The 25,854-nt window shown below is 37.5% G+C and overlaps 2 protein-coding genes across 4 annotated transcripts; both read right to left on the bottom strand.

Moving 5' to 3' along the window:
* Positions 1-676: 676 nt before the first annotated feature.
* Positions 677-8,134, bottom strand: LOC124882972 (tetraspanin-8-like). Of its 2 annotated transcripts, none has more exons than XM_047389720.1 (9): positions 7,983-8,132; positions 5,413-5,481; positions 4,672-4,788; positions 4,490-4,564; positions 4,243-4,338; positions 2,587-2,673; positions 2,233-2,304; positions 1,886-1,969; positions 677-1,684 (listed from the first exon to the last, which is right to left on the bottom strand). In XM_047389720.1, the coding sequence occupies exons 1-9, from the start codon at positions 8,040-8,042 to the stop codon at positions 1,550-1,552; spliced, it is 795 nt and encodes a 264-aa protein (XP_047245676.1). In that variant the 5' UTR covers positions 8,043-8,132; the 3' UTR covers positions 677-1,549. The 2 variants fall into 2 exon arrangements, 1 of the variants encoding a protein (XP_047245676.1); XR_007042043.1 differs by having other exon boundaries at positions 1,627-1,684; positions 2,180-2,304; positions 7,983-8,134.
* Positions 8,135-10,882: 2,748 nt separating this feature from the next.
* On the bottom strand, positions 10,883-17,790 carry LOC124883127 (tetraspanin-8-like). 2 transcript variants are annotated; one of them, XM_047390058.1, is made up of 9 exons: positions 17,559-17,790; positions 17,258-17,323; positions 14,964-15,080; positions 14,792-14,866; positions 14,547-14,642; positions 13,948-14,040; positions 12,607-12,684; positions 11,871-11,933; positions 10,883-11,538 (listed from the first exon to the last, which is right to left on the bottom strand). In XM_047390058.1, exons 1-9 carry the CDS (start codon positions 17,616-17,618, stop codon positions 11,398-11,400), a joined length of 789 nt encoding a protein of 262 aa, XP_047246014.1. In that variant the 5' UTR covers positions 17,619-17,790; the 3' UTR covers positions 10,883-11,397. The 2 variants fall into 2 exon arrangements, with proteins under 2 accessions (XP_047246014.1, XP_047246013.1); XM_047390057.1 differs by having other exon boundaries at positions 11,850-11,933; positions 17,559-17,788.
* Positions 17,791-25,854: the final 8,064 nt, after the last annotated feature.

Raw genomic sequence — 25,854 nt, 5'->3', positions numbered from 1 at the left:
GCACATGAAATGAGTGAATGATATCTAATCAGATCCACATGATTGAGGAGATGGCTTTGTCTTTGTTGCATATTCAGTAGACATGCTGTTCAGATCATCATTTACATTAATTTGGGAAAAAAATCATGCACTGCAGAGAGGTCTAGAGAAGCTCTTGTGTGAAAATAAGTAATTGTTTAAGTAAGTCAACAGTGGTTGTAATACTCCAGTTGAGGTCACTGTTCCGAAGAAAACTTTTGAACAACTCACAACCATAATAATTTTTCTGCATGAGCTGCCTGCAGCCAGAAACTCTCCTTGGTTATATATTATGAAATGAAATTCATCTACCTGTGCACTTAAACCATAAATGCCTGATATGCTGTATGTTTGAAGTTATGGTGATTTTTTGTTCTGCATTTCATTGTTTATTTTTTTATTTAAGACGTGAACTTGTTATAATATTTTGTAAATAGCAGGAATAAAAATTAGATTTTTGTTTTTCGCTTAAATTGTATTTTGGTGTCATTTGTTAGAATTTTACACAATTTGCATTCAGAAGGGGGGGTGGGGGGGATTTAATCTTGCTAACATATGCCTAATAAACAAACTGTTTAAGGGTTGGTATTTACTCTGCTGTTACTACTAGTTCATGGTTAGGAGGAGAGTGATGTATTGACCAAACAAGAGTTTTGAGTTTGTTTTTTTGTTTTTTTATTTTTATAAAAATGTTTGGATTAGGGGCTCGAGAGGAGATACATAGGAGATACACAAAGGGCATTCACATCAGTCATATCCAGTGCTATACAATTCACACAGTCAACATTGGGTACAGTGTAGTATTTAAATTCTTTATGCATATTTGTAGAAGAGGAAATATATCAATATTAATGTGTGCATCTCAATAAAATTTCAAAATTTATTTGAATAATTCAAAAGGGTTAGGGTTACACACACACACACGGTGATATTTTTCAAGAGTTTATGTACGTTAATGAGCATTGTGACTGACAGCTAATGAAAATCCCAAATCAGAATCAGCTTTATTTGCTATGCTTGTGTTTACAAACTAGAAACTTGACTTCGGTTTTACACACTCACAGTGTGTAAAGTAGAATAAATCTATGATTATTTATTATAGAAATGTTACATTAGCGTCCTGTTATGGTATTCACCAACATGGGTAAGACTGCTGCCTTGACAGTTCTTCAGTAGGCAGTCACTGGCTTCAGAAGCTACAGAAGCAGGATGTTCACAGAGTGTTGTGTATGCAAGCATATTAATGGAAAATCGGGGGAAAACTGGAAGAAAAAGGAGCACAACTAACAAACAGCGATTCTGACAGGATTGTGAAACAAAGCCAGCAAGAGTGGAGAGGTACATAATTTGCCTAGCTGTTAGCCATAAAGTCTAAATCAAAATTACCAGAAGTTAATCCAAATATATCACTTGTGTAATAAAATGAGATGTGTTGAATTGAATTCCTACTTTTCAATAATATTCAAATATGTTGAGAGACACCTGTTCAAAACAACATCAACATTTGGAAATAGCAAAAAGAAAAACTTGATCAGCCATCTTCCAGAGCCTCTGTGAGACAGCTGTAGTTCCCTGCTTTAGCCTCTGTGCTGTAGACCACGTTTGGAGTATCCACCTTCTTATTCATTTGACACAGAGAGGCAATAGACAACCCGATTGACAATATCTATGGAAAAGTGAAAGAATGCTCTTTAGTTACTTATTCCAAGCTGCAATTTTTGAAAGCAGTAGAAGGTGTCAGCAAATTAAAATAAATATAGATTTTTTTAAGCAGTTGAATAGGGCTGCTGCACGACTACACTATTTTCAAAGGTGGTGTACAAACAGATGTACATCATGCAATAATGAAAATGAGCAGAGTACTTACCCACAATAACATGAATCCGAACAGTATGCCTAATGCTATGTGGAAGATACGTATGTCATGTTGAATTAAGATTGGAAGGCATGGCTGGAAAGAAGAAAAGATCAGTCATTGCAACTTTTTATGTAGCTTTTAGATGATGCAAGTGTTTCTAAAGCCTTAGGATATGATTTATAAGAAAATCTGATGAGTTACTGTTAAAAAAGAAACTAATGAACACACAGAAAATGTATTTCCTTACTGATCATGGGCTGACTCTTGAGTCATGCAAGAGTCCTGAGACCAGGTTCTACTTACTTTTGAACATGACTGTAACTTGGAAATGCAGGATACAAAGATTTGATGGTTACCTTGGCATAAATACTGTTTGGCCCGGTATTAAGAGGGTCGTTTAAGTTGCCGATGTGTCTAGAAGCATCTACCTAAATCATGGACACATATATCATCAGGTAAATTATTTATTATTAAAGTTCAACATCTTGCCATATAATACACATGATCAGTGCAAGCATCCATTTCACAAAAAATGGTATTCTGACTGCATGAATGTAACAAGTGTAACCCCCTCTTCAGTACATGACTGGAGACTAGGATTCAGCTCCAAGCTGCATTTTTGCTGCTTTAAGGAATAAGGACTGCATTCTTTTAATTCTTATAAAGCATTTCATTTTGTACAAAAAAGCTTAGAACAGACTAACACTCACACATAGATCAATGGAGTCTTCATCACACTTGCATGATTCTGGGATGTTTTCCCAATCTCTGGAACTCTCTAAACCACAGCAGTGAAACTGAGAGGAAAGTTAAGACAAATTAGCATTTTCTGCAGTTTTAGCAAAGTTATTGGGAGTACAAACATGTGTTTTGTTAACTTGGTTGCATGTTCACTCATTGTGAAGTGATTTATTAGCTTAAAGTCCAAGAAACACCAGGGAACATTCAGGTTGTCCCACAGTGTGGTTTATCTCCTATAGTGATCAGTATATTAGGATCAGTATATTAGCTGTTCCAACAACTATCCTTCTCTTAGCAAATTTCTTAGTAGTTATACCTAGAACATCCTGAAGGCAGTTTCTAGGAATAACTACTAACCATGAAGGGTTGGAGGCGGTTTCTTAGTTTGGGCATCCAAGGCTTAAGATATTTAGGTGATTACTCATTTGACCAGGCTTGACTTTCCACAACTTCTGTGCCCTTGGTATTTCATAAGATTCTTGTGTACATCAAGCCATCTGCTGGTGTATATGAGGAGCTGGCTGCCAGTCATTCTTCGCTTGAGTGTTAACCCATGTGGTAACCAAAGCCCTCTGAGCTCGCATATTATTTCTATGTGTTGTTTCCCATGCTAAAGGCTCCTTCGGGTTTCTCCCATCCCAAGGCAGCCTCCAAGCTGAGACAAAGTTCTTCCTCCATGAACGTTCCTGGATCTCAAGTTCCCATGACGCACGCCTGCAACTAAATAAAAACTTCTTATCTCCATTCCACAACTGGAAACCCCAGCTCTTCATCGTCTAATTCCTCTTTGAAAACCTGTCTGCCTTCTGATGCTCTCATCTCCTCCTCTGCTGATCTCAACACCATTACTCATCATTGCCACACAATAATCTTTTTAAACTTTTCCTCTGGTCTTCTGAGAGCATTTGTGCATGTGGGTCAGGCATTTAAAAAGAACTATGACAAGCACAACAGTGGTACGTGCCACACTTGATGGTAAAGTCATGAAACTGTCTTCGACTAGGCTTCTCAAATTGTAGTTCACATGAACACTGAGCTATTGATGAAATCTCCATGTGTAGGACCGATGCTGAGTTCCAAACCTTTGTGTGTATAGGATCAAGGCATAGACGTTCATAAAATCAATCAAGGAAGTACACTGGTGCATGTGTCACTGTCCTAATTCAGAAATCATTTATTTTGTCTGAGAAGGCTTCACTGAAGAACAGTAGAGATCCACTAATTATGACAGCACAAGAACAGGCATCTAAGGCTGAGGTCTACCGCACAAGTCAGAACCCAAAACGGAGGCTGTGTAGTGATGCCCTTAAGACATGTGCAGCACATACACTCAATTTGGCAAAGCATATATTGCATTGAATTGTCATCCATTAAGTGGCTGGGATATTGCACATTTTTGCAGAATCCGGAACCTCAAAGTTTGGCAGTCAAAGTGGGAAATGCTGCCACTACTACTGGAGTAAAGTCTAATTTATTTTACTTACTTTACTGATAGATGTTGAAATTCTACATTGAGGAGAAACATTGAGGAGAAAACACTTGAAATGACCAAGAGTTTAAATAAATGATACAAAACTATAAAAAAAAAAAAAAAATCCAAAATGAATTAAAGTTTATATACTTACTTCACTCTGTGCATAGACGAGCAACGATATGTCAGTGTCACTCATATTAGACAGAGGCAACAAGTTGAGGTATTTATTCTTCAGCATAATTTCCTCCTAGTCAACATATCAAAGCATGATGTAGATGAGAGAGATGTGGACAGTTATGAAGTTACAGTAATAGTTACCGGTATATTGCGAATCACTAAATACATACACAGAATATTCAGCAGATAAAGCTTTAACCTAATTACTCTGATGACAGTACCTGTGAGAGTACCGCTATCCCAATTATTTCTGCTATGATAAAGTACAGACATCCCAGGATCATTCCAACTGCAAACTGACAACATACAAAAGGTATCAGATGATGATCTTTTATTGGGTTCCAGTCATTTAACATAATTTCTTGTCTTTACCAAAAAGTGTTTTTTTTTTTCTTTTACCCACCAATATGAGAGCCCACTTCTTCTCTTTCCAGACACCAAACCCACCAATGACAGCAAAGATGAGAGTGACAGTAGAAAACCCGTAAAAGAAAAGCAGCGATGGCATAAAATTGTCTTCCTGTAGATGAAAGAGAACAGAACCCGGTCGGCACATTGTGAACTGGGAAGGACCAGTTTTTAGTATCTGTGCCAATATTGGCAAGGATGCATTAGATTAGTCTCGGAAGTTAAAACTGGGATCATGGAATTATGTTAGACCCGAATTGAGTGCATTCCCATTAAACCTAGAATGCACTCAACTTAGAATTGGAAAAATCAAGGGGATTTGCTAATTGTTGTTTCGCTAATTACTATGACTCATACAAGACAACAATGTATTTCTTTGATATTTAGGCATTAAAACACTGAAGCAACATTTTAACAGATAGAGGTTGTAATAACTTTTATCTGCACTGTTCACTATGTTTTATATGTGTAGCAGCCATATTGGATATGGAACTCAGAACAGTTCTCCAACCTTTGACTTCAGAGGGTAATTTTTTTTTTGTCATTTTGATTTAGAAAACCTAACTTCCCACTAGGTATAGTAAACACAGTTACTGTAAAAGTGAATTTTAACCAAAAAGATTCAGTTAGTTTTCTTATACCTTCAAATAACAGTATTCATGTACTAATTTTAAAAGCTTCAAAAACAAATTTTTGTTTCAAAGTACAGTATTTTGTTTGTGTGTATGTATATTACCCATTCAAGGTGTGATGTTATGACCCCATGACCAAAGAGAGTGAATCCCAACAGCAGGATAGCGATTATCTATAACAGCAACAACACAATGCATTATTCGGAGTACCAAACAGGAGCTATACTTTTCATTTATAATAGAATGAAAAGCACTAGAAACAGACCTTAACATCCCTTATTTGAGAAAAAAAAAAAAAAAAAAGTTAAACTCAAAATCCAGGATGGCGTTAGTAAAACCATTTGTTCCCCTTACATATTTCAGCTGGTTCAAACGCCATCTAGAGGCTAAGCACAGTAAACAGCACCAAACACAGACATGGCACAGATCCTGACAATAGGTAGCAAAAATCTTAGTTCAATCCATTAGGAGAGGTAGTCCAGGTACTGAAAAAGTAATGCGGTAATGCAACATAATAATCTTCCTGATTCCTGTTTGTCTTGTGTGCTCCTGATACAAAGTCAACAAAAGATAAATATATATAGAAATGTAAACAAATATGTACATTTACACACATATATATACACACATATATATATATATATATATATATGTAACGGTTATGATTATTGATTAATATTTATCAATAATTAAAATTTTAAATCATAACTAGAGAAAACAATTATTAATTTCTTAACCAAAAATCATTACTTACGAATAGAAATCAGAGATGTCCTGTGGTGTGGTGATTACGGGCTCAAAGCTCTTTAATAATTACAAATTATTAACCAAAACCACCAACTGTCACTGTTTATTCAACCTCTTCACCGAAAGTGGAGGATCTTCGACCTTGTTTTGACAGATAAATCACTCTTGCACGAAATAAACACAAACGCTTCTCTTAATTATATATATGAAGATTTATTGAAACCAAATAATCCTGATATACCATTATTCTGGTCCGAAACCTTCACCTAACTAACAAGCACTATTCAACACAAAAGGAATAAAAATGACTACCTAACAATAATAATAAAAGAAAAATATATGCGCATTTAGTGTCTATGAAGATGACTACCTCACAACGGCGGATAAATAGTTACGGCCCATTCACTGGTAGGGACAAAACATCAATAGTATGCTTAACATTGACTATGGTCTGCCCATACTTTGACTACAAACCTGGTCCTCAAATCATCAATACAGCCAATAATTGAGCGCCATTAGCACAGCTTCAGCACACCGGCAATTTTGAGCTTGAGCGCTGTGTTGGGGAGGGATGTGAGCAGCGTGTACATGAGCTTGATTTACATTGCTAAGACATTCCTCCTGGCTCTGATTGGTTGTTTCTGATTGGGAGCAGTGTAATTCTGCAAATAGAGGTAGGACCATTGAGAGGAACCAGAAGAGGTTGATTTTTTCACAGATTATCTGTCCCATATTCATAGTATCAGTTGTAACAAATATGTAAAAAATAAATTTTTACAAAAGTTACCTACTGCAGCCTTAAATGAGGCCAGCGAGGCTTGCATTGCTTCAGATGTTATTTTGGGTTATTTTTTGACCTCTTGGATGAGCTGTTAATGCTCTCTTGTAGAAATGTTGCCTGGCCAGTCACTGATTGGACGTTTGACCACTGGTCAAAGTTTTCTCCAATTGTGAATAATCATTTTCACTGTGGTTCTCTGAAAAGCCAAAACCTAAGAAGTGGCTTTCTAGTTCTTTTCTAAATGACAGACGCTTTTGTTTGTTTGTTTTGTCAGCCGCACTTTATCAGATAGGTTATTTTTAGTGATTTCGTAATTCTACAAGTCAGGCAATAATCAGGCCTGGGTATGGCTAGTGAAATTAACCTAAAAGAAAGTGCTTAATCACAATGTATTCATGATTTACCAGGGAGAAAATTAATATTCACATATTACCACGTTGGTTTGCATTACGTTATTCCCTTAATAAAGAACTTAGTCTCTTGTGGGGTGTATATATGCATTTAATGATCTGAAACACTGAAAAGTGACCAACATTAAGACAAAAACTGAAAAGAAAATTGGCAATCATTGTAGATACATCTGATATTTGTTTCCTGTTTTGTTTAGATACAACATATGCACTTAATTTGTATCTAATGTTACATTTAGCCCTGCGATGGACTGGCGATGGACAGGTGTACCCTGTCTCTCGCCCATAGACTGGTGGAGATAGGCACCAGCTACCCTGTGACCCACTATGGAATAAGCGGTAGAAAATGACTGACTGACTGACTGTTACATTTAGTTAAGGTTTTAAGCCCTTAGAAACTCTTAAGACAGCAATTTAAACACTGTATAATATATTGAAAACATGTGGAAAATAGCCAATGTTTGTATACCAATACTGTGTTCAACATATCCCATATGGGATTCATTACATGTCTGACAACTTTCACCACCAGTTATATTTCTTCTCAACAAACCTAACTGCAAAGCTAATAAAGCAATGAACATAACTGATTTGATGCCTGGAGTATAGTAGAAGGAAAATAGTTAACTTTAAGGATAATACAATAAAAGCTCTTGACATCAGCAATTGGTCTTTTAATGCCTTTTTCAACAGATGTTTTGGCAAAGAGAAATAAAAAGAAATTGGAAACACTTACCCCTATCACACTTATCACGCCAGTGTAACTCTGTTTCAACAAGATGTTGACTTTCCCCATTTTGTTCTTGTAACATGTAAGAGAGATACTCTGAAATGTGTTTAGTTTCCACTTTGGCAGCTTGTTATTGTCAGACAAGTAGTGGATTGTGGCCAGTGGGAGGAGAATTGTGGCCAGTGGGAGGAGAATGACAGGAAAATATGTTGTGCTGATGAAAAATACATTCACCATCTGAAAAGAGTATTTGCATGCATTGCAGTGTTATCAGTTACATAGAGTTTTGACTTTTAGGTTGATTTTTGAACTAGATTTCTCTGAAACTCAAGCACATACAGACCACAAACAGATTAATGAGGTCAGATACTCCACATAAAGCCATCACTGTGTTTCAACAAGAGTAACATTGCTGCATCAACAACATTTTTCCTTAAGGTAACAGTGTATTGCAGTCAGTGGGCTGAATGACTGCATGTCCCAGCTCTGCTCCAGGAGAAACTCTCCCAGCTGAGTGTGCCCGACTCCACCTGTAGGTGGATAACTGACTTCCTGTCTGACAGGAAGCAGCGCGTGAGGCAGGGGAAGCACGTCTCTGACTCCCTGACCATCAGCACCGGTTCCCCCCAAGGCTGTGTTCTCTCTCCTCTGCTCTTCTCCCTGTACACCAACAGCTGCACCTCCAGTCACCAGTCTGTCAAGCTTCTGAAGTTTGCGGACGACACCACCCCGATCGGACTCATCTCTGATGGTGACGAGTCCGCGTACAGATGGGAGGTGGATCATCTGTTGGACTGGTGCAGCCAGAACAACCTTGAGCTCAACGCTCTAAAGACAGTGGAGATGGTTGTGGACTTCAGGCAGAACCCAGCACCACCTGCCCCCACCACCCTCTGTGACTCCACAATTGACACTGTGGAATCTTTCCACTTCCTGGGAACCATCATCTCCCAGGATCTCAAGTGGGAGCCAAACATCAGCTCCCTCATCAAGAAAGCCCAGCAGAGGATGTTCTTCCTGCGGCAGCTGAAGAAATTCAACCTGCCAAAGACTATGATGGTGCACTTCTACACAGCCATCATTGAGTCCATCCTCACCTCCTCCATCACCATCTGGTACGCCGCTGCTACAGCCAAGGATAAGGGCAGGCTGCAGCGTGTCATTCGGTCTGTTGAGAAGGTGATTGGCTGCAGTCTACTGTCGCTCCAGGAACTGTACACCTCCAGGACCCTGAAGCGGGCAGGGAAGATTCTGGCTGATCCCTCCCACCCCGGTCACAGACTCTTTGAGACTCTCCCCTCTGGCAGGAGGCTGCGGTCCATCCGGACCAAAACCTCACGCCACAAGAACAGTTTTTTCCCATCTGCCACCAGCCTTGTTAACAAAGCCCGGAAACCACACTGACACTCTCCCTTTCCCCCATACCCCCCCCTTTTTTTTTGCTGACAGGACACCTGTAACCTGTAACTCTATGCGTTACATTAACGCTCAGCTTGGACTCCTGCTTTACTTGCACAATGATCACCTGCACTGTTGTATTGCTCTTGCATCTTATACTGCTCTATACTTACTCTCACTCACTTAAAACTGTGCACATATATTTATATTATATTGTAGATATGTTTATACTGTTTAATTTGTATTGTATTGCACCGACTACGCCAAAACAAATTCCTTGTATGTCCAAAAACGTACTTGGCAATAAAGCTTTTCTGATTCTGATTCTGATTCTGATTCTGATGTTCTCTTTATGTTTTGAAGCTCCTTCAGCTATTTGACTGATTAAATGTATTTTGCAGTTTTGTAATGCTTTGGAGTTATGTTCATGGAAACAAAAATTCATATATTAAGCACACAATGCTTTACTCAGTAAATATATTACTAACAGGGCTATTGAGTTAAAACTTACAACCAATGTGGCTTAAAACCTAATTGATTCAAACATTTAAAGCAATTAAAACCAAAACCTCAATAAATTAAGCACTGGTAAAAAAGTAAACTGACAATGTATACTTTCATTTTTTTTTATATTTATGTCAATGAAAATTAAAACTATACCGAACGTTTTTCTCTATGCATTTTTATGCTTACTTGGCAATTATGCTTTCTTTTAAAGTTATACAGAAAAAAAACAAGGGTATGTCAATAATGACATTTCTTGGACATTTTAGTGTTTTTTGTGAGCACTCTAGAGCACTGTAAACATGAGTTGATAATTTATAAGTACTTAATGTGGAAATCACCCCCTTCAAAAAAAAAACAAAAACAAAACTCACACTTTTCAAAACTCAAAAATTCTCTGAAAGCAGTTGAGTTTTTAGATTTTATAACATTGCTGATTAAATAACTATTGCACAACTGAAGCCAGCGTGTCCTAGATTTACAGGATGTTGTGCAACTCATCTGGATATAAGACCCTCAAATGAATCCCAAATGCACATACTCAAAAATGACGCAACACTTCTGAAGAATGTTCCCTTGTGGTTCCCCATTCCAGCTAAGACTCTGCGTGTAATATTTGGGAAATGCTGCACACTGCGCCCTGACCTTTCAGCTTTCCCCAGGAGTAGTGAAGAACTTTGTCTAATCAAGTGTGTGAGGACACTGTCTTCTTCTCAGATGTTGATCAGTAAATGTGTGTCCAACAAAATGTAGTGGAATGTGGAGCAGCTGTTTTGGTTTTACTCATTAATCTTTAAAGAGAAATACAGTGATTGGCCTTTAGGCTTATCTTGGCAGGCAATTATTGTTCTCCTTAAAATAATTGCGCAATACCTGCATAGATGCTGTTTGTTCTCGAATGTTCTCTTGTAAACCTTTGAGGCCTTAACATAACAGCTATATTTATACTAAAGTTTAATACAGTGAAGGTAGATTCTATTTACAAATGAAGTGACGTCTGAAGGTAGTTGTTTGTGCTGGATTTTATTTAGAAGTAGGGCTGAAAACAAATGCATGTCACACTTCAGATTTAGAAACCCTAAAACATCAAGTTGTATAGGTAAGACTACAACAACTAATCAACAAAGATTACAATAACTAAAGATTTCACAAAAAACTTTTAACTTTCAAATATCTCCCTCCTCTATCTGAAAAACAGTGCAACAGGCAAGTCTAACATGTATTCAAATAATGTTTTTCTTCCATTGAAATGAAGATTATCAGGTCTGCATTAGATAACTAATAAAAACTTGAAGCCAGAATATGGGGGGTTGCCACAATATAATACTGTTTATTTCCTATAATGGATTTGGTTTTACATCAGATTGTCAAAGATGTGACATTTCACACATTTTTAATTTGTTTTGTATAAACAATGTCAGCAAATCTGATATTGGTTTAATTTTACACAGCATTAAACATGTTGGCATGGTTACCTCTGCAGTCATGTGCAGCAGAAAAATGAATAAAAGCAGAGAAATCAGTCAGTGCAAGAGTTGGGAGGCTCTATGAGACAACTGTAGTTTCCTGCTTTTGCTTCCTTACTGTAGACCACAGCAGGGGTTTCCAGCTTCTTATTCATTTGACACAGAATGGCAATGCACAACCCTATTGACAACATCTATGGAAAAGTGAAAGAGAGAAAGTTTTTACTGCCAGTTCCTGCTCCTTTGTCATGCATCTCTTCATACTGAGTTTCAGTTTTTGGAAACTGATAAAAATGGGCAGAAAAAGGGTTGAAATCAATATTGTTTATATTAAAACTGTGCCCAGGTATTATCAATCTGATTATTGTAAGATCTTTCAAAACCAGTTCAAATCACCCTATTCAAGTAATATAATCCATAATATAAAAAAGGGATTATTTTTTAATTGTCATTGAACAGCAAACAATAAGTAAATTGACACTTACAGTGTTTATATAGTACATACCCATAACAATATGAATCCCACCTTTATGCCGGACTGTACATTAAGGTGAAACATGCTTTCTGCAATAATGATTGAAAGACAAGGCTAAAAAGAGGAGGAAAAGTCGGTTAATACAATGTTTAAAGTCATATCCGAATTTAAATCATTTACTTTCTTTGCAAATAATTATGTAAATATTACAAACATTCAACACTAAAAAAAAAGAAAACACACACAAAGCTGTACTGCGAGTAATAAGAGGAGATAGCAGAAGATCGAGGGTTCTTAAACAGTTTGCAAATGTCTGAAAATGTATGGAATTTAAGTATTTTACTGGTCTGGATAAGGATAGGACAGGAAACGGAATATGGAAAATACTAGTATTTTTCATGCTCTGTTTCCTGTCTAGTGTCGAAAATGCAGTGCGTTAAAGGGCTGAATTTTTATAGCGCTCTTCTAATCATACAGACCACTCAAAGGGCTTTACCCTGGAACCACATTCAAACAGTCACACTCTTAAATGTGCACATTTATATACACTGATTTGCATAATGGTAGGCAACTTGGGGTTTAATGCCTTGCCCAGGGGCACAATGGCATATTGCAAGGAAGAAAGCTGGAATCAAACGCAAAACCTTCCAGTTGCAAAACAATTACTCTGAAATGAAACAGATAATATAGTATAATGTACAATAAAGGGAACCCTTACAGGTTGTTTATTCTTTTTAACATTACAATATTCTAATAATACAAAAAGAAGGATTTTGATGGTCATTACCTTTGCGTAAATCATGACGGACTGGTCTTCCACACTACCTTCCACTGTAAATTGGTAACTGCCTTTTGGAGCAACCACCTAGAAAATGTTGACAGGAATCATTAGGTAAACTGAGGATTCTTTATGACATTGGAAAATACCCAAACATGCCCCTCCAAAAAAATTATTTTTAAAGGCCTGTTTGATAGTTGGTCAAATACTTTTTATCTGCAAGGTTGATAAAATGTTAGAGGGCACATATCATTGTTAAACAATTTTTTTCAATTATGCTAAGGTTTATGCTTAAGTTATATTGGTTAAATTGTGTAATGATCTATATTTCCACGTCCAAAATGAAGAAATGCGTAAAAAAGCAGGGAAGAAAAAAAGCAAACACACAACAGCCAAGAATTCAGCTGAAAGTTGCTGAAAAGTGATGTTACGTTTGGAACGACAAACTCAGGTATCAATGCACAAGACAATGTCCATCCAAAGCAAAACTAGTAATAGCAAAGTTTCCAAATTGAATTTGAGTTTATGAAGACCAAATTTATATAGAGATATGTTACATGCGTGCAGAAGATTGGAGATCTTAGAAACCAGGACCCTTATATAGGGATTTAAACATGCTCTGTAGTGAGCCCCCCTTATCACAGTGGAATATGAGAACTTGTGACAAAACTGTAATTTAAAGCACTAGAATTCTGCAATGTCTATATAAATTAGCAAGCCATAAAGCGATTATACAAGTCTCCACACAATGAATCTATGTTGTACTTGTGAGGATTTGAATAGAGTAATGTAGTTGTCCAAATATTATTTTGAGCACGATTTTCCAGCTTAAGCTATTATAGTGGCTTCACATGCTTGAGAATCATTTGGGGAGAGCGGTTCTTGATTTAATTCGATCTGTAACCATCCACAGATCTTTTTTACCAGCAAAGAAAGCTCTGTGGCTAAAACTGCTTTTTTGTTTTCAAAAAGTGCTTTTAAAACTACCTACCTGCTTCAAAAAGAAAGGAAGACTGATTATAATTTCTATGTTTTATACTTTATATATTTATAGACTCTAAAATATATTGATATATGCCAATAAGAATTGAAAAAACAATGGATAGTGTTGAATAAAGAAAGATTCAGGTGAACCTTGTTTTAGACATGCATAGTTCTAGACAGATGATTCACTATTAAATTTGCATTGTAAAAATGCATACTGGCAATCAACTCTGTTTAAACTATGCAAAATAAACGGGTTTCAGCAACCTAATTAGTACTCAAAGTGGATAATAATAATAATTGAAGAACACCATCACCCTATACATCATGATGTAAATCATTTAGTGAAAAGAGTTTGAAACTCACACACAGATTTGTGGACTTGCTGTTACACAGGCAAGATTCTGGAATGTTGTTTTTCCAATCCATGTAACCCTGTTCCACTCCACAGCACTGTAACTGAGAGAGAAAAGGTAACATATATTAACATTACTATACAACACTATACAAATGCTTTGTGTGTGTGATGAAGAAGATTCATGTCATGATGTGGGAGTGGCAACAAATCCGAAGTGGGATTTGAAGTGGGAGCAAATCTGAAGCAACACATACTTTAAAGATGATGTTGCACAAAATCTGCTTCATTTCCTAACATTTAAACCAATGTAACATGTTTTTTCAATACATCACCATACATTGCAAGGCAGTGAACACTGTGACACTCTTTAGGTTCCTTAGGTATACCTGGCTTTGATTTTTGGCACCAGATTAATTTACATATACAATTCAATAGAAGGCGAATTTACTTAAATGGTTTTGTGTAACTCAGTGTGAGAGTTGTTATTGCACCTTCCAAATTACCGTGGTCTTCCCATTTTTTGGGCATGATGCCTGTTATCAACAGTCAGCTTAAACATAAATGCCAATGCATGTACACAGTAACAAATCCATAAAAGGTTACTTACATTGCGCTGTGCATAATCAAGGACAGCTAAATCACTTTTAGTGGCATTAGTTTGAGGCAAGATGTTTAGGTAGTGATTCCTAATGTGATTTTCCAGCTATAAAACATAAAAACAATGACAACTGGAGCTTTGTATCATTTATAATATATGATATCAAATTATTTTCAAATTTCAGGGTTTAACATTTACAAAATGCATGAACACAGAATCAGTACACAATGTAAAAAATTATAATTTGCAAATACCTTGGTTTTCACTGCCTGAGTCAGAATTTCATTCACAACCATGACCAGACAGCCTGAAGTCATTCCAATTATAAACTGAGACAAAATAATGACATGTTAATGTTTCATTTTCATTTCTGTTCTTTAAACTTTTTCATTACCTCAAACATGAAATTTTCTTTTCTTTTCTTACCACTATCAATGCCCATTTCTTTTGTTTCAAGGCACCAAAACCACCAAATAGGGCAAGGATCAGAGTTACCGAAGTAAACCCATACAAGAAATGCACCCCCATAATGGCATCCTCTGCCTGTGGAGAAAACAGTTGTGTAAATTTCCTGAACTGTATGGTCTATGGGTTAGATAGAGAAAAGTTTACATAGTCTACTCAGATATCTCTATTGAATCTCACTAATCTAGGCATGTCTCATTTGATCCCTGGCATCGACTCGTAGTCTTGATCAAGGCATATTTTCAAATGATCAGCATCTAAATCATTGATAAAACTCAACTCCGAAAGCTTGTTGTTAGTGCACTGTCTGACACCCTTTGCATGGCCCATTTTTATATTTCATGTCCTATTTTTGTGTGTACAGCTTACAAAACTGTGTAACAGACTGTGCACATTTTTCTGTTGATCTAATTAGTTTGGGTTTCTGTCCTCAACAATAATGTTCACAGTGATAGAGAAACTGTATTGGCAGCTGCAGCTTCTTGTCTATGTCATATGACCTGTTCTATGGGCTGTGCTCCAATATTTGGGGAGACCTTTAAAGACCATATCTGAAAGACTATTTCTACATTTTTTGACGTTTAAAGCAAAGTGCCAAATTTGTAAAGTGGGAGAATAACTTTTTCCATATGTAATTAACTGGAACCATCCATCCATTTTCTACACCTGCTTAATCCTTACAGGGTTGCATCTCCAGCCTTTAATGGGCAGAGGTGAGGTACACCCTCTAGAGGTTGAATCAGGTTGAAACAAAATTTCAGTTGCTGGCAAGTAACTGTCAGGATCATCATTCAGTGGACACAATAATTCAAACCATGTAATATTAATTAAACATAGACAGTTATTTTACTGCTATTTGACATCACAGTTTTCAAGAATATACAGATCATATATTAACATGGACTGTAAAGATTGCTTTTTCTTACTGTCTGATATTAAACCATACTAATGGTTTCTTGTTTTAGGTCAGTTAGAATTGCAAAAAATGTTTCTGTTTACTAAATGCCAGAATACCTATACTAATATTACAATGTCTTTTAACAAGCTGGAGAAGTGAAGATGATGTCAAGGCTTTTGTAACCTTTTGAGTTTCCGAGTTTACTGGAAGCACACCTGTGGATGTAATTTAAGGCAACTACTCAAACAATACTGGTTTCTTGTGTAACATCCTGAAAACGTTTTTAAAGAAATCAACCAAGATATCCCAAAAAAAGAATCAGGGGCCTCCACATGTCTGGTTCATACTGTGGTGATATTTCCAAATTCCTGAATGTGCTTCAGTATCTTCATCTGTTCAAACAACTATATGCAAGCATAAACGCCCTGGAACTTTATAACCATTATACTGATCCAGAGATTGGTTCTGTGCTGCCATGATGAACGTGTTTTGATGTGTAGTTTGTAGTTCAACCCTAGAACAAAAGCAAAAGACTTACGAAGATCCTGGTGGATTCTGACTGGAAAGAGAGGGCCATTATCCACAGTGAAGCAAGTCCTACATGGGCTAAAAGATCCCTCAGAAAGGGAGAAGCCATTATTCTAAAAGTACCATAAAAAGTTGATTGTAGCTTGCAAATCCACTCAGGGCCAAAGACTTTGATTTTTTTGAGACATGTCTTATGGTATGATGAATCTAAAGGTGTTTGGCCAAAATGAACATTGTTATGCTCAATGTAAAAAAGGGGAAGGTTGCAAGTCTAAGAATGGAATCCAAAATGGGAAGCACAGGATGGCAGCATCATGAAAGTTAAAGTTTCGATGCAAATTAATCTTGAAAATGAAAAATCATCCTAAGCATGTCATTAAATCAGTAACAAAGAGGCTTAGGAGTAATAGTAATTATTAGTAATAGTATTAATAAATATCCCTAACCCTAAACTACCCTAACTGCCTTAAAACAGTGAAGGCTCATTTTAATATAATGTCAGACAATGGGAGGAAAAAGGTTATGTGTCTTTTTACATTGAATATATAATTATGTAGTAGCTGTACATGGATCTGACTTTGAGGTAGCATTGGACTGGAAAAAGCTATCTCTGCAAATTGCTTTTCTTAAATGACTCAGATTGATATTAGGGATAAAATAATGCTGTTCAAACATCAGTTTAACCTAACAATGATTGGACAACAGTTTTATTCAAACCTAAAATCTATATATTAAACAGGAACTATAAACATGCTGGCTCCCTTTGCCACCCGCTGCTGATAGTCTAGAAAAACTGGACAATCAGCAACTTCCTTATTTGTTATGTTACCTGTTCATCATAGAGTAAGAATCCATGAAGAAGAAGAGCCAATCCCAACAACAGGATACTGATAACCTGCAAAACACACCAAATTATTTAGAGCTACAAACATTACTTGATTTCATTAACTATTGCCTTAAAATAGTTATAAAATAGCAATAACAATAGTAATAATTTCTAAATCAATCTAATACTGTTATGAGTTATTTAGATACCTTCATAATAAGAGATGATATGACATAATAAATAAACTAACTTTTGAAAAATAATTAAATGCAACAAACAAGGGAATTTAAAGGAAAACACTTACTGCAATCACAGCTATCACACAAATGGAGCTCCATTTCAAACAGATGTTCACTTTTCCCATTTTCTCCACCTGGGCTCAGTAGGCATGGAATCCAAACCAAACTTTGTATAAACAGTTTTCTCTTGAAGGTGACACGAAAGAACAATAAAGACAGGAACAAATGTGTTCCATAATACATGGGATTGCTTTATTTCCCCATTTGGAAAGAAGGATGTCTTTTGTGGGCTGTGATTTTGTGGTTGTAAGTGTGAATGCGTCAATGGAAAGAAATACTGGTGCAATGTTTTTTCACTTCTCCACAGATGTTCAGATAATGCATACTTAGCAGTTTGAATAGACTACATTTGATGACCTCAACAAAATTAACAAATACAGCTGACAATTTCAGCTTCAATTTTTATTTCATACAAAACTGCTTGCAACATGCAAAATATTTTGACTATACAATTCAGAGGAAGAGTTTGGGGAAGTCCTATTAGTCTGTTGGGAGGTCTATATATAAAAATAAAAAAACACACAATTTTACATAGTGCTCCTTGTCCTTAATTATTTAAGTGTTTTTACAAATTGCGGTTGCTGTTTGCAGTGATGTTTGGATTGGTGTTGATATACAATGTGATCGATGGAAACTGAAGTGAAATTTCTTGTTTGTACACACAAACCTGGCTAATAAAGTTGATTCTGTTTCTGGGCATAAAGTCTCAGGGGTTATTGTGATTTCATATACACTTACAGTCAACTTTATTAGTTACAACTGTTAAACTGCTTGTTAAAAAAATAGGGAGTCAGCCAATCACATGGCTGCAACTCAATGTATTTAGGCTTCTATACATGGTTAAGACCGGGTTATACGGGGTTTAAACTGGGCTTCAGAATGAGGAAGAAAGTGTATTTGCAGCCTTACAGAGAATCATCCGAAAAAGAAAATACCCAGTGAGTGGCCGTTGTGTGGGCAAAAATGCCCTGCTGATGTTAGAATTCAGAGCCAAACAAGTAGACTTTTCTTAGATGATAGAAAGGAGATGGTTGCTCAAAACAAAACACTCGTTCCAACTAAGCTATGCGGAATACCATCTCTGAACGCCTAACATTTCTTACCTTCAAGCAGATGGACTATAGCAGTGCAAGATCACACCAGATACTACTCCTGACAGCCTAGACCTGAGACTATAATTCAGGTTCACCAGTTTGCCTGTTCTGATGACAATCAGTACACATAGATGCATCTTGTATTAACGTTTCAGTTGGTGGTCATATATATATATATATATAAATATTTCAATGGCACACTTTGTTCAATACTTAGAACAAAATGTGCATTGTTTACATGACACAGATTACTTCAGTAGTGTTTGTCTATCCATGTATGGGCACAATTTTGTTGATTTTGATTATCACCTACCTCTCTAATAGCTACATCTGTCATGATAACGCACTTTTTTGATGAAAATGAGTTGATTGTGCTCCAAAGACCTATGCAGTGATGAGGATCACAATCCAATAGAGTTTGGGTGTGTTGCAAACAGAGATTTGAATCATGGATTTGCAGTTGACAAATCTGGAGCAACAGCAAAATATATAAAGCATACCATAATAATTTGGAAGGTTATTTAAGCTTAAAAAGCTCCAGCTGCACTCAGCATTACCAGCGTTGCTGCTGCCTGCCGCCTTCTGGTGCCTTCTGCTGAGGCTTACAGCTTCTGCTTGGTTCTTTTCAGCCCCTCCACCAGCCTATCACAACCCTCTGTTTCTGTGCTCACCTGCTGACCTGCAGAAGGGATGTTCAAGGGGGTAGAGATGCATTCACCACTCCAAGACATGTTTAGCAGCATGGCCATGGAGTGATGAAATCGGAGCCAATGCTGTTTAGTACATATATTAAAACTATAAGAATCTTCAGGTTTTTAACTTTGACAATGTGTAAATGAGTAGTTGCTTATATTAATAAACAAAATTGACATCCACTCTGACATATCTCACTTTCCATTGATCAACATTGATATAAAATATTGAAAACTTGATGATACATGAAGATATCCAAGCACTTGCCGCTGAAAGACATTAAAATTTGTTGCAATAAATATTTTCGGGCATCCAAATAAAACTTGTCTGCTCTGAAATATTGCTTCTTTAGTTATCCGAGGTACCTTGACATTTTGGATGTTGTTTTTTTGGCTATGTTGTTTATTTTAGGTGGAATTTAAATTTTTGACAGTTTATTAAGTAAATGCCTTTTAAACTAAATTAAGCAATCTGTTGTGCCTTTTGTGTCATAAAACGCTGGGTGTTTGCTTGACCAATGTGCACACAAGAGTATAGGAGTCGCATGGTGAGTAGGTCTGTTCCTTTATACTGATACACTTACAGGTAGCTGCTGGATGTGGAACACAGGTGAAATAACCAACATGGAGAAGGATAATCAACAGGAGGAACCAGGGGAGAACAATAAAAACCATAGAGAGTATAAATACTGAGGTAGAGTGGAGAATGGACCAATGAACAACGGGAGCTAATCAGGGGATATCAGAAGCAGCTAGTGAATGAGAAAATGGAGACACCTGAAGGCAACTGAAGGAGGGAGGCTAATTAACACAGATGAGCAGATAATCAAAGCATAACTCAATAGGTACAGTAATATAACAATAAGTAAACAAAGGGATAAGCTAAAGAACATAAATATGTAAACACAAGAATAAGTCATCAACCTGGTCAAATATGAATGAACTGAAAATAACAGCAATGGGAAAGTGCAGAGAAACCAACAAGAAACGTAAACGTAAAACGTAAACCTAACACAGGAGAATCATTAAATTTTGTGCCATTGACTCCCCTCCAAAGAAACCTTGCAATCTGCTTTTGTTTTGTTTTGTTTTTTATTCCCTTGCATTAAATCCATGCAATGTCTCTATAGTCTCATGTTTTGTTTTATACTTAGTGAAGAACTAAGTGAAAAACCAGTTTGCAAACAATACGAACAATACAAATAAGAAAATACAAATGTATCAAAACTAGTGTGCTGCTTATTTGACTGTCCCCTCCCCAGTACAAAAAAGCAGCTATTTGTTTTCTTTTTCTAAAAGAAAAAAAAAACAAAAGGAGAGAGAGAGAGAGAGGGGGCAAGAGAGACTTTAATCAATAAGATAGCACTTACAATGCTTAAAAACAAATCTAAAAATCATGAGAAATAAGTACTCGTTGGTGTCCAAGAGACACAGATGGAGCAGTTTATTGTGAACCACTTTGCTTAAAAAAATGACATCAACGTTGTTGCCGATTTTTGACACCCCCACGCTTGGAATCCCACCTCTGCCAAAAGAATCAAATTTCTGTGTATGGTATGGGAAAATTACCATACCATACATAAAATGTACTTAGTGAGAGGTGCAGCCCTATATAGAAGATCTGTGTATCTGTCAACACCTGAAGCTTAACATTTGTGAGTATGAGTGTGGATGCGCTTTTGTATACAAGGTTTCTCCACAAAAATATGCAATAGGGAGTGTGAGAACCCACAGACCTGCCCCATGGTCCCCGGACGGACACTGAGGAGATCCGAGCCGCAGACATCCAAAGGCCCCCCAAAGCACAAGAACCCCAGGAGAACCACCGCCGGGACTACCGCAACCCCCCCAGAGAAGAGCAGTGGTGAGTCCCAGGGGAACCACCCACCAGCGACAGTGCAGAAGCCCCAGGGAGCCGCAGCGACGAGCCCACAGGCCCCGCCAGCAGCCGTCCACGCCCGAGCAGATCCAGCCATGGACCCAGAGGCCCAAGACCCATGGACACACCACCCCCCAAGCAGAGGCCCGACAGAGCCCACGGGGCCAGGCCCCGGCAAGCAGCCACCGGGAGTGAGCCAGCATACACCAAAGCACCCAGCCCCGGACACTGAGAACCACGAGTACACCTGCGGGCAGAGACTCAAACCACTGGCAGGTAGTGTGGCGGGGAGGAAATAAGCTGATCCAGGAGAGAGAGCAGTCCAAGACCCAACCTGTCACAAAAAAAAAAAAAAAAAAAAAACAGGCACACACAGTCACAATCACCCACTCCCACCCTCATGCATACACATAAAATCACTTGCACCCAACGTAAAGACAAACAACAATGGAGGTCATACACTTACTCACACTCCCCATGCATACTCTATTCTCCCAGGTCCAGGCGCTGGTACCCCCTAGGGGCAACCAGCGCCAGACCCAGGAGGTGGTCCCCTTCCCTCCTGGGGCAGAGATAGGCAGACAGCGTCGGCACCGCCCAGACCCACGTGACCCAGGCCTGGGTAACCAAAAAAGTTACCTACATTGAACGTTTACAGAGATCCTAAACGTCTCCCTCCTATATCTGCAAAGTAGTCATAGTAGTAGTCATATTCAATAAATTAAAATATATGTTCCAATGAGGATTTTTTGAAAATAATCTTTAGGCATAAAACATATCTTTAAAATAAAAACATTTCTGTAATAAAAAAAGTTTTCTTTTAATTCAATTCAATTCAGTTTATTTATATAGCGCCAATTCACAACACATGTCGTCTCAAGGCACTTCACAAAAGTCAGGTACATACATTCCAATTAATCCTAATCATTGAACAGTGCAGTCAGATTCAGTTCAAACTGGATAAAAAGTTGTTCTGTCTAAGGAAACCCAGCAGATTGCATCCAGTCAGTGACTTGCTGCATTCCCTCCTCCCGGATGAGCATGTAGAGACAGTGGATAGTCACTGGCATTGACTTTGCAGCAATCCCTCATACAGAGCATGCATGTAGCGACACCGGAGAGGAAAAACTCCCTTTTCACAGGAAGAAACCTCCAGCAGAACCAGGCTCAGTGTGAGCGGCCATCTGCCACGACCGACTGGGGGTTTGAGAAAACAGAGCAGAGACACAAAGAGAACAAAGAAGCACCAATTCGGGAGTCCTTTCTATGGGAAGGAAAAGTAAATGTTAATGGATGTAGCTCCTTTAGTCGTTTCACCTAGAAAGAAAGAACAGATAAACTCTGAGCCAGTTTTCAAGGTTAAAGTCTGAAAGAGAGCACATAGAGTTAGTCACAGTAGAAGCTCAGTCAATTGCCATGTCTAGGAGAGAGAAAGGGTTAAACACTGAAAGACAGGGGCATGTGGATCATCGGTAGAGGGTGAGCATTAAGTTGCCAGCAGAAGCTTATACAATGCCCCTCTCCAGAAAAGGTGTCACAGGTAGACACAGAGTCAGGCCAGGTGTAGCTTCTAGGAAGAGAAAAGAGAGAAAACAGAGTTAAAAGCTGAAATAACAGCAAATAAGGCAAAATTGGAGAGTAGTGTGAGAATGTAGAGAAGAGGGTGAAAGTGGTCGTTATGTCCTCCAGCAGCCTAAGCCTATAGCAGCATAACTACAGAGATGGCTCAGGATAACCTAAGCCACTCTAACTATAAGCCTTATCAAAAAGGAAAGTTTTAAGCCTAGCCTTAAAAGTAGACAGTTTGTCCATCTAGAGCCCACAACGATTGGGATACCTCTCTCTGTCAGATTTACCATAACCATTGAAAAAGAGAGGGGGTCATACAGGTAGCAGAAATGGAGGGTGTGTTTGCACCTCAACCATAACTGACCCGGTTTAGACTAAACCTGACTCCCCCTTACTCCATCCAACAGGGAGGGAAGAAGACAGAGGTAAAAAATAAGGAAGATAGCTCAGGATAACCTAAGCCACTAACTATAAGCTTTATCAAAAAGGAAAGTTTTAAGCCTAGCCTTAAAAGTAGACAGGGTGTCTGCCTCACAGACTAAAACTGGGAGCTGGTTCCACAGGAGAGGAGCCTGATAACTAAAGGATCTGCCTCCCATTCTACTTCTAGAGACTCTAGGAACCACCAGTAAACTTGCAGTCTGAGAACGAAGTGCTCTGTTAGGAACGTATGGAACAATCTGATATCTGATGTATGATGGAGCTAGATCATCAAGGGCTTTATATGTGAGGAGGAGAATTTTAATTTCTATTCTGGATTTAACAGGGAGCCAATGAAGGGAAGCTAAAGTAGGGGAAATATGATCTCCGTTTTTAATTTTCATCAGAACTCTTGCTGCAGCATTTTGAATCAGCTGAAGGCTTTTAACTGCATTTTGTGGACATCCTGATAGTAACTAATTACAATACTCCAGCCTTGAAGTAACAAATGCATGGACTAGTTTTTCAGCGTTACTCCTGGACAGGATATTTCAAATTTTGGTAATGTGACGGAGATGAAAGAAGGAAATCCTAGAAACTTGTTTAATATGGGATTTAAATTACATGTCCTGGTCAAAAATAACACCAAGGTTTTTTACTTTATTATCAGAGGTCAATTTAATGCCATCCAGGTTAAGTGATTGACTAAGCAGTTTCTTTTTTAAAGACTCCAGTCCAAAGACGACAACTTTTATCTTGTCTGAATTTAGAAGCAGAACATTTAAAGTCATCCAAGTTTTTATGTCTTCAAGACATGCTTGTAGTCTATCTAACTGGTTGGGCTCATCATGGATTCATGGATAAATAAAGCTGAGTGTCATCAGCGTAACAGTGAACATTTATTCTATGCTGCCTGATAATTTTACCTATTGGAAGCATATATATAGTAAAGAGAATTGGCCCAAGTACTGAACCGTGTGGTACTCCACAATTAACTCTGAAGTTTAAAGATTATTTATCATTTACATGAACAAACTGGAATCTGTCAGACAAATAAGATTTAAACCAGCCTAGCGCTATTCCCCTGAGCCCTACAGCATATTCCAGCCTTTCTAAGAGAATATTGTTATCGACTTATCAAATGCAGCACTGAGATCTAACAGGACAAGTACAGACACAAGTCCATTATCTGAGGCCATAAGAATATCATTAGTGACTTTCAGAAGAGCTGTTTCAGTGCTATGATGAGCTCGGAAGCCTGACTGAAACTCTTCAAACAGGTCATTGCTGTGTAAATGCTCACACATTTGATTAGCAACTATTTTCTCAAGAATTTTAGATAAGAATTGAAGATTGGATATAGGTCTGTAATTTATTAAAGCATCTCAATCAAGCGAAGGTTTCTTAAGCAAAGGTTTAATTACAGCTACCTTAAAAGCCTGTGGTACATATCCATTTACTAAAGATAGATTAATCATATCTAAAATGGGGCTGTTAATCAGAGGGAACACTTCCTTAAATAATTTGGTCGGGATTCTTGTTCTCTTCTATTAATGATGAGAAATAAGCTGCTCTGGCTTGGTGAAGTGTCTTTTTATACAACAGTAGGCTATTTTTTCAGATTAAGTAGGAATCCTCTAGGTGTGTAGAGCGCCATTTTCTCTCCAATTTTCTAACATTGTGCTTTAAAGTACGCAGCTCTGAATTAAACCAGGGAGCTAGCCTCCTATGAATAATTACATTATTTTTCAAGGGGGCTGCATTGTCTAATGCATCACGCAATGATGAAGTAACACTATGAACAAAAGAATCAATTTCTGAAGGGGAATAAACAAAATTATTGCCCTCCACTGCGTTTCTCTGTGATAATGAGGAAATCAAAAGGGGAACAGATTCTTTAAAGTCTGTTACAGCATTGTCTGATAATGATCTACTATAATGAAATTTTCTTTCAGGTGTAGAGTAGTCGGTTAAATTAAACTCAAAGGTTATTAAAAAATGGTCAGAGAGGTCAGGGTTATGAGAAAATATTATGTCTTTACACTCGATGCCATATGTCAGCACAAGGTCCAGAGAATGAAGACGAAGGTGGGTAGGTTGTTAATGTTTTGAGCAAAGCCAATTGAATCTAAGATAGCATTAAAGGCTATATTTAGGCTATCATTTTCAGTGTCAACATGAATGTTAAAATCCCCCACTATAATAACCTTATCTGTATTTAACACTAAATCAGATAAAAGGTCTCAAAACTAAAAATTGAGAGTAAGGGCGTGGTGGATGGTACAAAACAACAAACAGAAGTGGTTTTAGTGCTTTGCAATTTGGATGAGGAAAACTAAGGATTAAATATTCAAAAGAGTTGTAGCTATTGATTGGTCTGCGACTAATCAATAAATTGGACTGAAAGATAGTTGCAACTCCTCCTCCTCGCCCAGTATTTCGAGGAATGTGAAAATTTTTATAATTAGTAGGAGTTGACTCATTTATAGTAACATAATCCTCTTGCTGCAGCCAGGTTTCTGTGAGGCAAAATAAATCAATCTGATTGTCACAAATCAAGTCACTAACTAGCAAAGTCTTTGAAGAGAGAGATCTTATGTTCAGTAAGCCACATTTAATTGTTTTATTTTTCTTTTTAGTCTGAGTT

Source organism: Girardinichthys multiradiatus, chromosome 17 (genome assembly GCF_021462225.1).
Source record: "Girardinichthys multiradiatus isolate DD_20200921_A chromosome 17, DD_fGirMul_XY1, whole genome shotgun sequence".
NCBI classification, from domain to species: domain Eukaryota; kingdom Metazoa; phylum Chordata; class Actinopteri; order Cyprinodontiformes; family Goodeidae; genus Girardinichthys; species Girardinichthys multiradiatus.
The sequence above is the reverse complement of the archived record's forward strand: the minus strand, read 5'-3'. Positions and strand labels throughout refer to the sequence as shown.

Coding starts and splice junctions, on each gene's coding strand:
- LOC124882972 (XM_047389720.1), bottom strand. CDS start 8,042: ATGGGGAAAGTCAACATCTTGTTGAAACAGAGTTACACTGGCGTGATA. Junction 4,789..5,412: donor TAACATCACACCTTGAATGG/GTAATATACATA, acceptor TTTCATCTACAG/GAAGACAATTTTATGCCATC. Junction 4,339..4,489: donor GGATAGCGGTACTCTCACAG/GTACTGTCATCA, acceptor TATGTTGACTAG/GAGGAAATTATGCTGAAGAA.
- LOC124883127 (XM_047390057.1), bottom strand. CDS start 17,618: ATGGGAAAAGTGAACATCTGTTTGAAATGGAGCTCCATTTGTGTGATA. Junction 17,324..17,558: donor GTGTGATAGCTGTGATTGCA/GTAAGTGTTTTC, acceptor TGTGTTTTGCAG/GTTATCAGTATCCTGTTGTT. Junction 14,867..14,963: donor AGAAATGGGCATTGATAGTG/GTAAGAAAAGAA, acceptor ATTTTGTCTCAG/TTTATAATTGGAATGACTTC.